The 11,974-nt window shown below is 42.0% G+C and overlaps 1 protein-coding gene across 5 annotated transcripts in view; it reads right to left on the reverse strand.

Moving 5' to 3' along the window:
• The window catches only part of WDR27 (WD repeat domain 27), a 62,580-nt gene extending 51,537 nt beyond the window's left edge, over nt 1-11,043 (reverse strand). Inside the window, exons 1-12 of one of the 5 annotated variants that reach the window (XR_014546230.1) lie at nt 10,696-11,042; nt 8,639-8,903; nt 7,883-8,081; nt 7,196-7,337; nt 6,541-6,665; nt 6,194-6,307; nt 5,742-5,793; nt 5,101-5,171; nt 4,052-4,163; nt 2,573-2,705; nt 1,756-1,859; nt 1,205-1,272 (exon numbers count right to left, since the gene is read on the reverse strand). Coding sequence is in view for 4 of the 5 variants with exons in the window: in XM_083606021.1 (XP_083462147.1) it covers nt 1,205-1,272; nt 1,756-1,859; nt 2,573-2,705; nt 4,052-4,163; nt 5,101-5,171; nt 5,742-5,793; nt 6,194-6,307; nt 6,541-6,665; nt 7,196-7,337; nt 7,883-8,074 (1,113 nt within the window). In the remaining variant the exon portion in view is untranslated. Of the gene's footprint in view, nt 1-1,204; nt 1,273-1,755; nt 1,860-2,572; nt 2,706-4,051; nt 4,164-5,100; nt 5,172-5,741; nt 5,794-6,193; nt 6,308-6,540; nt 6,666-7,195; nt 7,338-7,882; nt 8,082-8,638; nt 8,904-10,417; nt 10,640-10,695 lie in introns of those variants that run through there. The other 4 variants (XM_083606021.1, XM_083606019.1, XM_083606020.1 and 1 more) reach the window with 4 other exon arrangements.
• Nucleotides 11,044-11,974: the final 931 nt, after the last annotated feature.

Raw genomic sequence — 11,974 nt, forward strand, 5'->3', positions numbered from 1 at the left:
CCCATCTCCCCTTTCTGTGCATCCCCCTCAACACCTCTAAAATCCACTCCTTTGGAGTAGGAATCCCTTTGGGACAATGTGGGATGCAGTGTGCAGGGATGCAGAAGGGTGGGGAAATTGGTGAAAATCATGAATCCTCACACAGGAGACCTTTGGATCCAAGGCATTAGAATTAGTAAGACACGGGCTATTTCAGTGTTATGCATGTGTGTTTGAAGCTCTGCATTCATTTTAATTGAGACTTGTCTACACCAGAGTTCACTGTGTGTTTGCAGCTGTTTGCCTTCCCATTTAATCTGCATAGTCCACATGACATTACTCTCCAACAGCACCAGTCTTGATGCTTACCCCCTGTAAACTGAGGTTTACCTGATATGGGGATAATCCGATGAATTGGGGGAACTGAACAACAAATTTGAGGTCACATACTATTTTTTTCGATGTTTCTGGGTGGATGGCTCAATCCCTGCTGTCTACTACTCCCTTTTTCAAGCCTATCCAAGCCTACTACTTCCTCAATTCTTTCATTTCTTTTCCATGTATGTAGCCTTATACATACCGTATTTTTCGCACCATAGGACGCACCGGCCCATAGGACGCACCTAGTTTTTTGGGGGGGGAAATAAATGGGGGAATTATTTCTCCCCCAGGCGCGGGGGAGCTTCCCCTGACCCCAGCCCCCCAGGCTTTGGGATGCAGGCAGCTATCCGCAAGCCTTGGGAGCCCGACGGGAACTCCCGCGGAGCTCCCAAGGCTTGCGGATAGCTTCCTGAAGCCTGGAGAGCGAGAGGGGTCAGTGCGCACCGACCCCTCTCGCTCTCCAGGCTTCAGCGAAAGCCTGCATTCGCCCCATGGGACGCACACACATTTCCCCTTCATTTTTGGAGGGGGAAAAGTGTGTCCTATAGGGCGAAAAATACGGTATATTATTTTTTATCTCTCGTATTTGCACAAAACTAGAAAACTACACAAGCAAATTCACAACTGTCTGACTCTGTGCTTTTGCACATTTCTTGGTTGGGGAAGTGTTTTCTAAAAGATAAAAAATAAAGATCCATGCGCAACTGTATACATGCATGCCCTGTGAGGTTTGCTTTCCCCCCAAATTTAAGGTTCCTCTAAATTTTCAGTTTCAAGGAAGAATAAACTGTGCTATAAACAATAAAAAATTAATATTTAAAAATAATTTCAATACTGTACTCACCTTGCCATTGATTGCCTTCCTCATTAAAGCACATGATCCAGCAAACTGAATGCTGAGGGCACTGAAATCTTTACACACACAAAACCCAATGTTATAAAACATTCTTTTCCTTTGCTAATATAGAAAAGCTCCACATTAAATTAAATACTGGCTACAAATATTTCATCATATGTATGGTAAGTCAATATAATTCCACTGATTTCATCAACCTAATGCCAATGCATAAACTTCCAGTGCAATAACAAGTCAAACCTGCTAGCAGACAAGCACACCTCTGTAATTCTAACTAGCTAGTAGAAACAGAAACAAGACAGTCACACATGAACAATGAGCCTTGGGTTGATGTTTGTGCAACAGAACTTCTCCCTCCTTTCCTGTCGCCTGCAGCTCTCTGCCCATCAGCAAAATCTGCTCCAAAGGGGCAGACTTTGAGGAGCACACAGAGGGAGCGGAGAAAGGAGAATATCTGTTGTGCAAATGGAACTCCGCTTATGCAGTGATGGACTTTCCATATGTAAATCACACCAAGCTGTAATAATAAATTATCATACCTCTGTAATGTAAAACAGCTTCCAACTCAAAATTTGCCATGTTAATTATGAATAAACCAGTAGAGCTTCCTATCCACAAACATCGGGCATTCACAGTAGGCAAACTAATTGAAAATAAAAAGAGAAATAGAGTATCTATTTTTTTAAAAAAAAAATCTGGCATTCTCTTCGTTACAGATACAATGAGGTATTTTTAAGTTTCATAGCTTTTATACTGATAACTCATGATGTGAGCTGGATAATAAGCACACATGAACATGTGTTCTTCCTTTCATTTAGGAACATTTAGGATTTCAGAAAGGGTATCTCTCAATCCTATCTCAAGATACTGATGATTGAACCTAGGACCTTCTGCATGCAATGCAGATGTTCTACTACTACTAAGCTATAGCCTGCACTTTAAAGTATGTTTATATTTATGTTTAAAAAGAAAGGTGCAGTGTCAAGATGATGAAGGAGGGAGGTTAGGGGGAAACAGTGGTTTTACGTGGCTCATCAGCTGCATAGATATAAATGAACACTGACATGAAGATAGAAATTTAAGGTTAGGAGTTATGATGCTTTAAGTGTGAAATTTTATTTGTAATTTGCTTATTCAAGGGTTTGACACTACACATTATTAAATTGGCATGCATGTCCTCCATACAATGTCTTCAGGTTATTACAGCAAGGCTGTAATACAGCATTAAAAAGTCATCACCTACTATAAAATATTACCTACACAAAATACTTTTATATGATTTTCTAATTCTTCTTCTTATTCTCTTTTACATGCCATACAATTATCAAGCAGTGAATGAAAACTTAGTGCACTTACCTGTGTTCTTCATCACCTACATTTATCGACTTGTCACAGAGTTCAATTCTGAGAACTGGAAAGGTAGTTTCAACTGTTTCTTCTTCCCTTAAATTATTTGAAGTATATGCCTTAGAAGGATTCTGAATCTCATCTAGGGAAAACAGACAATGCCTATTAAACTAGAAACAAGTTGCTTAAGACATTTAATGAAAGCTAGAAGCAATAAGCTAAGTTCATAGCTATGCACTGCTGCTATATAACTCATCTGGCAGAGCTGTCTAGCCTGGGAAACTTGTGCTAGCAAAACACAGCTCCAAATTAGCTTTGATAATTCTCAACTAGTATAAGACAATTTCTGTGTAGTACTATCTATCACAGCACACAGCAGGAGACGGTATCATACTGTCAATTGAATGTGACTTCTTTGGAGCTGACAAAGTTCACACATATTCACATTATAAGTAAAGGCCTCCTTCAAGATCAGTCTTTCTGAGCTGTCTATTTTGGAGGCCTTCTTGATTTGTGTGCCTGTATTATCAATTCCTATGACATCTGGATATAAAGTTAATCCAGATTCGTAAAAAGTATCTGTCAAGGCTGCCCAAGGTCCCAGCTCACAAAGGACCAACGCTGCTTTCTAATTAAATACAAAAGTCTTTATTGAAGTTCAGTTTTACTTCCAGAGCCGCAGCGCGCAGCCCCACGTCTCAACTGTCAGACCGCTGATGACCCTTCTGAATCTCCTCCCCCTGTACACCAATTTAAGACCCTAGCCTTGCTCCACCTTTTCCGCTGCTCCTTCCTCCTCTGGGTCCGCCTGCCCGCCGGGGTCTCGCCCTTCCTAGCCTCCTCTGACGCTGATTCCCCTGAGCCTTCTCCCTCCCTCCGGCAGGCTTTAGGAGCTGGTTCCCCATCCGGGTCTCCTGCTGTTCCGCGCGCCTGTACATTTGAACTTGGCGCGCGCGCCCAGCCAGCCGTTTTCCTCCTAACCGTTTCACTGCTGCTGTCACTGCTTCCCCCTTCGGGTGGGCTAGCTGCAACTGACCTCCCCTCCATTCCCCCACTCTCCGATGGAGGCGTGGTCAGCCCTGACTTACTCTCCCTCCCCTCCGGAGGAGACGCTGGCCCTGACAGATGTGACTCTTCCCCCCCACTACGCTCTGGTGGGGAAACTGGTCCCGATCCTCCACTGCTGCTTTGGGGTTCCCCTCTGGCTCCTTGTTTCTGGTGCGTCCCCCCTGGGACCCCCCTTGCCCTGACCATCGGCGCCCCCTTCTGGGAATCTTCTGATTCGCTGGAGAAGTTCATGGAATCTCTTGGGCCACTGTCATAGTCCCCTACGCTTCCCTCGGATTCTTCCCCTTCGCTCTCCAATTCCTCTCTCCCCAGTGCTCCTGCTCCTGATTCCCTGACAGTATCTATATGAAAAATACATTTTAACCATGTCATTGGCTAACTAGTAATATTTTAAAATGTATTCCAGAAGCATCATGTTACCCAATTGTTCAGATTTCCTTATTTTGTTGTAAAACTTCTCTCTCTCTTTCTTTATATTTATATGTACCACACAGCGATACTGATGCCCGCTACTCAAGCTGAAGATCCAAAGCTGAAAGAGAGAATAAAACTATAAACTAGCTTTCTGAACTTCTCTTTTAATAAGTAAATGTTTCTGGTATTATCATCTTAATTCAGTGGTGTGGCCAAATACCAAAACCTATAAATATAATAAAGTTCACCTCAAACATAAATTTCCATATTCTCCAACTTGTTCAGGAAATTGTATTTTGGCAACCAACTTTTTCTCAGGCAATCAGCTCAAGTTACTGTCTTTGATTTGGGCTAGATTTCTTCTTATATACCAGGCTTCCTCAGCCTCAGCCCTCCAGATGTTTTTGGCCTACAACTCCCATTATCCCTAGCTAGCAGGACCAGTGGTCAGGGATGATGGGAACTGTAGTCTCAAAAATATCTGGAGGGCTGAGGTTGAGGAAGACTGCTATATACACTGTGTAGATCCCATTGGAGGATTTGTAGTGCCTCATCACAATTTAGGATTTGCATAATGTCTGGGGAGGAGAACAGAGCAAAAGAGAAGTTAGGTTGCACAACAGCAATGGCCATGACATAGGAGCAAAAAGGGAGGGACAAACAGCAGAAGTTTAAGTAAAGGTGGGGTGAGAGAAAAACGGCAGTTTTAAACAGCAGAGATTTGAGCAAAGCAGGGATGGAGGGACACAGAGTAAAATGGCAGTCTTAAACACCAGAGGCTTGAGTAAAGCAGGGATAGAGGGGCACACAGTAAAATGGCAGCTGTAAATAACAGCAAATGTTTGAGTAAAGCAGGGATGCAGAAGTTGGAAATGGTGCTTAGTACTCAAAATGTGTGTGGGGAGGAAGAGGCAGAAACTTAACACGTGGATAATGTGTGTGCAAAGCAGGTTGCACAAAAGGAGGTGAGAGGAGGCATGAACATAAGGATGTAGGTGAAAACAGGAGTATAAAACTCAAATTACAACATGTCAAATTCCCAGAATGCTTCTTACCTGTCCATCTGCACATCCAGTGATAATCTGTTTATTTTCTTCATCAATGAAGAGACTCAGAAGAGGAAATGCTGGAGAAAAGAGGCAGATAAGAAGCACAATATGGGAAAGAAAAAGAAATAAGGAACCACTGGGCCTAAACAGAAAATCCTCACTATCAAATCAATACAACAGTAAAACACAGAAATAAAAAAAAATTAATACTCAATATAATTTTGCATCCCAATATAATGCTATTTTATGGATACAGGAACTCCATAGCACACATAGCTGCAACATCTGTCCCATTCATTTCTATGTAGGTAACAGATGCAATTGAGATCTGCTGCCTCCACTGAAATTAACAAGATGGCACTTTGGAATGGAGAAATTCTACATATGCACGAAAATATACGTGAAGACTCTGGGTCATGGCAACTACGGTAAGTACAATTACTGCTGTCACTGGGAGTAGCATGGAGAATGGGAGTAATGATATGGAACTGAATGTATATTGCATTGTGTTGTTCTAACAATTTATTTTGTTGTTTTCATCCAAAAACAATATTGGAATGGATTAAAATGCTCATCTCTTATGTCAAGTATTATTCTATATGAAAAAGAGGTTGGTTGATACTGATTCATTATTTTTAAAAGCATACCTGTTATTACTGCTGACTGATATATTAACAGTCCAGTACAATAGTCCCATACCTTTTGGAGGGAAAAACATGGTAACGTATAAATGTCAGTTTATATAATAATGAATGTAACCAATGTAATACTTTATAAAAGCCATTTGATTTTTCTGTTGATTCCATGGGATGGGAACAGAACCTCACAGACCAAGCAATGCAGAAAATTTAATTATGACTGAAATACGTTTACTTTTAATATCTGATCATGGAAAGCAGATTTGAAGATTATATAGTATACCCAGTCTTTATTTTCCTTCTTCTAATTAGAATATTCTTTATAGTAAAACAAAGCACATTAGCACTATATGTTTAAATATTTAAGTGCTTCTCCTTTTGTCTTAACATCATACTAAGCCTCATAGCCTGAGCCAAAATAAAAATATTTTTTAAAAAAACCAAAAAGAGAATTTCCTTGCCTTAAAACTTCTGTCTTCAGAAACTGATATAAGTCTATTTTTTTCCCAAGAGCAAAACTCAGCAGCAGTCACTGGAGCCAAGTGACCCTCCAATTCAGCAAGTATAGCCTCATCCTGCAATTGATCCCAGAAGAAAAAAAGATAAAATTTCAAAATAAAATTGGTAGTGTTTGATCCCAATAAATGTGAGAAGTTCAAGTAATGTACTTGTCCATCACTTGTGAAAAATACAGCTACCTGATGGACCAGAGTACAACTTGCTTTCAAATGATTTCTACTTCTTTGATGGCACAGATAGCTATATTTCAATATCACACTGTGGTATGTTTGACAACATAGGCTCTCACCTTTGCATTTAGCATGTATATCCGATTGCCAGCACATACTGCCACTGTCTCATCATCTGGACTAAATCGCACATAAAGCACCATTCCCAAAAGTGTTCCTATAACAATGCCTTCTGGCATTACTCCTGCAATATTTGAAACATAACACTAAATTATTATGACTATTTGACAAAACTAAAACTTCAATAGTTATGTGAAAGCTAGTTATTTTTAATAGCAAACAACATATATATTTTTAAGCTGGCTAATTAACATACTGATTTCTGAAGCAACGTAGGCTGCAGTCCTAACTATGTCTGCATAGAAATAAGTCCCACCTAATTCAATAGAGTTTACTTCCAGGTAAGTGGGATTAGGATTGCAATCTATACAATTCTACTCAGAAGTAAACCCTACCTACTCTCAAGTAAATGGACAGAATTACGGCCAAAAACATACAAAGAAGCCCCTCTGTACCATTGTTATTTTTTTCCCTTCTGCAATACAGCAAAAGACAAAACTAACAGAAATTAGAAATTTAAAACTCAACAAAACCTTCACTCAGCATCTCCCACAACCATGGAATCTTCCCTCTTGATAAGCTCCTTTTCACAAGCATAAATCGAGGCTGGTTAGGAGAATCCCGCCCACTGAATTTTTATCACAAAGTGTTCACCTTGTAAAAACTTATTCATGCATTCATCCAGATTCCACACTATTACGTAGTCACGTGAAGCGGAGCAAATGAGGAGTGGATTGTCTTTGCTCCCAAATGCCAATGCAGTAATTGAATGGTGATGACCTAGTAAGTGTAATGGCTGACAAAAGAGTATTTGGTAATTTGAAATAGATATAAAATACGCAGCTAATCAATCAGTTTCTTCCAAAATATTCATTTTAGTTATACAAACTATCTCTTGATCTCAGAGTGATTTATAGAATTTAAATACAAACATTTCAAACATATATAAAAATATAAATATACAGCTAAAATACCTCCAGTCTAAGAACCAACTAGCAAATATCTGCCCGTTTTTAAAGGCGTAGCTTTTTCAGGGAAAGCTACTCATTACTGAGGACCAATGTGGCTGCTAATTTTATTAGTATCAAATATGGCTATCAAATAAAGGATGCCCTTGCTTTTTCACCCCAGATCGTAGTGACTACCCCTTCTGGCTCATATACTATATTGTCTCCTAAGCACTGTTTCCATTCATTTTCAAAGAATTTGCACAGGAGTGCTGCACAGTGGGTTGCATTCTTTGGAACATTGTTATTGTTCTTGTGAATATACATCTTACATGCCAATCTTATGGATTCTTGAACATAAACTAAATCCTCAGAAAGAACTTAAGTTTTCAACCTGGCAGTCAGGATCATCAGTAGTATTCAAAATACAAAGCTCATTCCCATTCAAAGGAAAAGCACAGTAATGCATGCTACAAGCAAGCTGGACATGTGATTCTGGCACTTTGGATCTAAAAACTTGTTTTTCAAGAACAATGCTGCTGCTACATCCTTCTTCAGCAAAACAGAGGTCCACAGGGCTTTCCATTGGACAGCTGAAATAGACACCAAATTAGCATTTGATTAGAAATGTCTCATTCATTGGATAGCAGCTACATTTATAATATTTTAAAGTATTTATGATGTTGAAGTAAAATATTTATGATATTTAATAGAAGGACAACATGGCTAAATCATCACAAAATTATTGACCCCTTTATTAAAGGATAATAAATATGCAAGAGTAAGACAAGGGCAAAGCCTCACAGAACGCATAGGCATGACTTTGCAGAGAAGAATTCAGACCCATCATCTGCCATGAGCCGGGAGGGGGGAGGGTTAGCTTTGGGAGGATTTAGGTATCCTGTGCCCAGTTCTGCCAGCAGAGTTGCTCAGTTATCAGCAAGGGAGACCGAGCAGAAAGGAGTGCTCCAATGCACCCACCTATTTCAACCTGGTCTGCAAAACCCCCCAAAAGAAATGAAATTTTGCCCAATTTGATTTCAAACCATGTAGGCAAATGAAGCGTTTGTCTTCAGATCAGGGTTTGCAGGTGCTGCTGACCAGCTGATAATTTACAATGCAAATCTTTACATCAAACACTGCTGCTTACCAGTTCCAGTTAAAGTACTGCGATGTCTCAAGACAGTCAAACTTTATCCATTTCCAAGAGTGTAATGTTTAGGACTGCCACATCACCATGACTGTTTGGTTTTCTGGTTTGTTTTCCTTTCTTGAAAGACCATAGTCTTCATCCAATCATACACAACTGGATGAACACAGAATGCTGGAACTTCAGTTGTGCATTCCATTTTTGCCCATTTTTTATTTTGAAACAAAACGTAGGCAAGCTGAGCTTTGTTGCCAAAGATGGGTAACTGTGAAAAGAGAACTGCTGGTGATTAAACTTCTAAAAAGCAAAGAGGATTAGACAGTTTCAAGTCCCTTGTTGGCAACAACATAGCAAAAGCTGACAACAAAGGATTTCCATCAGTGTTGCCAGACAGGCAACAATTCTCTTATACGTAAAACAATTCAGACTTTTTAAATTTTATCTTCAGTGCCAGTGTCCTACAAGAATTCAAGCTTGTTCAGTGCAATGCTGTACTACATTATTTTGGCATCAGCTTTGTATGGGAGGACAGAACAGTATTTGCTTCCCAGGGTGGCTGGTGAGTCTCAAGCAGACAAGTGTATGAGCAGGGCCAGGATTTTCTCTGGAAGTGCTGGCAAGGGAGTCGCAGATCACTGTGCTGTAAGGAATTTCAGCAGCAGAAACAGAATGCAGGAGAGGGGCTTCCTTCTCTTTGCATCTGTCTAGTTTGCATGTGCCAATGGCTCCAACTCCCATTAGCTCCAATCAGCATGGCTAATGGTCTGGGATGACGGGAGTTAGAGGGCACCATCACAGCTGCACTCACCCCAAGTCAGTGTTTTTCATTCAGGGCTTCAATCTCCTCATACCCCAAGGTCCTAAATAGGAAAGAAACTCGGCATTTTATAATGGTGAAATAAATTATTACCAGTTTTCGCTTTGTTTTTGTTTTTCTCCTTTATATATGGGAGCGGGAAGCAAGAAGCATTGCCGGCTGCTTCCATTGGGCAGCACTTCCGCTGAGAGAGGCAAAGGCCTGGCAGACTTGAGTTCGAATTCTCCACTCAACCAAGAAGTTCACAGGCCAGGGTGACCTTGCGCCAGTCACAGTTTCTCAGCCTAACTTACCTCATGGGGTTGTTGCGGGGACACAATGGGATGGTGGGAAGAGAACTGTACACCCCACCCAGAGCTCCTTGAAGGAAAGGTCTAAGACTAAGTGCAGGGCCGGATTTAGGTTTGATGAGACCCTAAGTTACTGACAGCAATGGGGCCCTTTATATGTCCAGCTGTCCTTTGTCAACAACAAATTGCCACTGTTTTTTTGTGTTGAATATATGCTATATAGTAATTTATGGACCTAATAGGTGTCTAAAGCCATTTGCACATGTTGCCATGCAACCAGTCAATGAAGAATGTAGGCACCCTATATATAGAAATGAGCAAACCAGTGATATTTTAGGGAGCAGGCTAGCAGGCGGGGCCCATGACTTACATCCTACACAACACAAAACACTGTTGCTGTATGTAGTTTTTATTTTATTTCATCATCATCAAACCTTTTATTGGCATCACATACAAACATCGATAACATAACAGTACAGAGTTACCACTTATTTTATTTGTTTTTTTATCTTATATTTTGGAAATGTACATCCAGGGGTTTTTTTCTTCAAATTTTTTGGGGACCCCCAAGAGAGTGGGGCCCTAAGCTATAGCTTATTTAGCTTATACGTAAATCCGGCACTGTCTAAGTGTCAACAAATAATACAGAGCCGAAAAGGCTCGAGGAAATACTTGGGGATTCTGGCGTCCTTTTCAACCTGGCCGAGGAGTCCTTCACCGTGGCTCGTGGTGTGAGAAGTGTAAGGGGGAAGCTCTCGGGGAAGTGGTCGCATCTGCCCCCTTCCCTGAAGTGGAGCAGCCCATGGCCCTCCTGCTGTGGAGGAAACAGGAGCGTCGACTCCCCTGCGAGGGGTCCGAACGCAAACTGCGCTCTGAGGCTCCGGCACTTGGCCGTTGCTGGATTCCGCCGCGAAACCGTTGGGGGCGTGGTCTCCCGCAGGAATACTTACGTCAGGCAAGGCGCCGCGAGAGGGACGTTCAGTGATTTTCTTCTCGGAGAGCAGGGGGCGGGGCTTGCCCCTTCCTAGCCCTTGCGGACACAGGCGGTTAGCGGAGAAGGGGAAACTCGCACTCGAGTCCGCCTCCGTCTCTGCCTCACAACCACCAGCCGGGTACAGCCTTGGTCCGCGCCTGTCTTCGCCGTCCGCGGCTGCTGTGGAGACACCCGCCTGCCCTCGGAAGTGAGGGGCCAGGGAGGAGGTGGCTCTAATCCTTCCCCAGCGAACGGTCGAGTGCGAGGAGCAATCCGGTTTCCTAGGTTACAGTGACGCCTACGGCGAGGCCGCGAGGCCAATTCCAGCCGCCGCCTTCAGTTGACCACACGCGCGTGCCTGCCCGCCTCTTGTAGCAAGGTTCCTGCAGATTTTGCATCTCCCGCGCCGGGGTGGGAGAGACATTAAGAGGCCGACTGTCGACCATGGCTGTAATCCTATTCACATTAATTTGGAGTATGCCCAGATGAACTCAGCACTGTATCAATTTATGTACACAGTGAGAACAAATTAGAAATACCCCTCGTCCTGCTAAATTTCTTACCCACTCTTACGCCAAACTTTTTAAAATTAAGGAAAGTGCGTTCATTGGTTCCACTGCAAAGGGGGGAAATGTACAGTTGCAGAGTTGCAACATGGAAAACCACTGTTTTAAATCCACTGCCAGCTGCCAGGCAAGAGCTGCATCTGTGCCTACCCATTTCTTCACTTGTATCAGTTTCACTCTCCATAGCCATCAGAGTGAACAGCATGCAGATAGGGAAGTCATACTGCACCAAGGGTGCAGGGAGCTGCGAGAGGGAGCTGACTTGTTTCTCACTTGAGATCAGATAAACATTTGTTCTTCAGGTTGCAGCTTAGCAGTGCTAGACTAACAGGGTTGAGGGCATTATATGAATCATTCCATTTAAATCTGTATTTCTGATCCAGAGAGCCACATGAGGCAACAGAAAGCTGTGCACTACATTTTAAGTGAATGGATAAACAGTGCCAATTAATTCTTGGTGTATAGGTTTCTGTTGCCTCCTGTGGTTCTCTGTGTATAAATTGCCACAAAGAAATACAGACGCTATTATAATAATTCATGAGATTGTGTTTGGGATGGCTGGAAGTGGGATGCCCCCACTCCCAATAAGATATTTTAAATGTACTGGATGTAGCAGATCATATGTGCAAAACCTGTTTATTCACATTGGATTCCATTGGTTGGCTCAGGGCAACTACGTTTAGGATTACA

Source organism: Podarcis filfolensis, assembly GCF_964270895.1.
Source record: "Podarcis filfolensis genome assembly, chromosome: 3".
NCBI lineage: Eukaryota > Metazoa > Chordata > Lepidosauria > Squamata > Lacertidae > Podarcis > Podarcis filfolensis.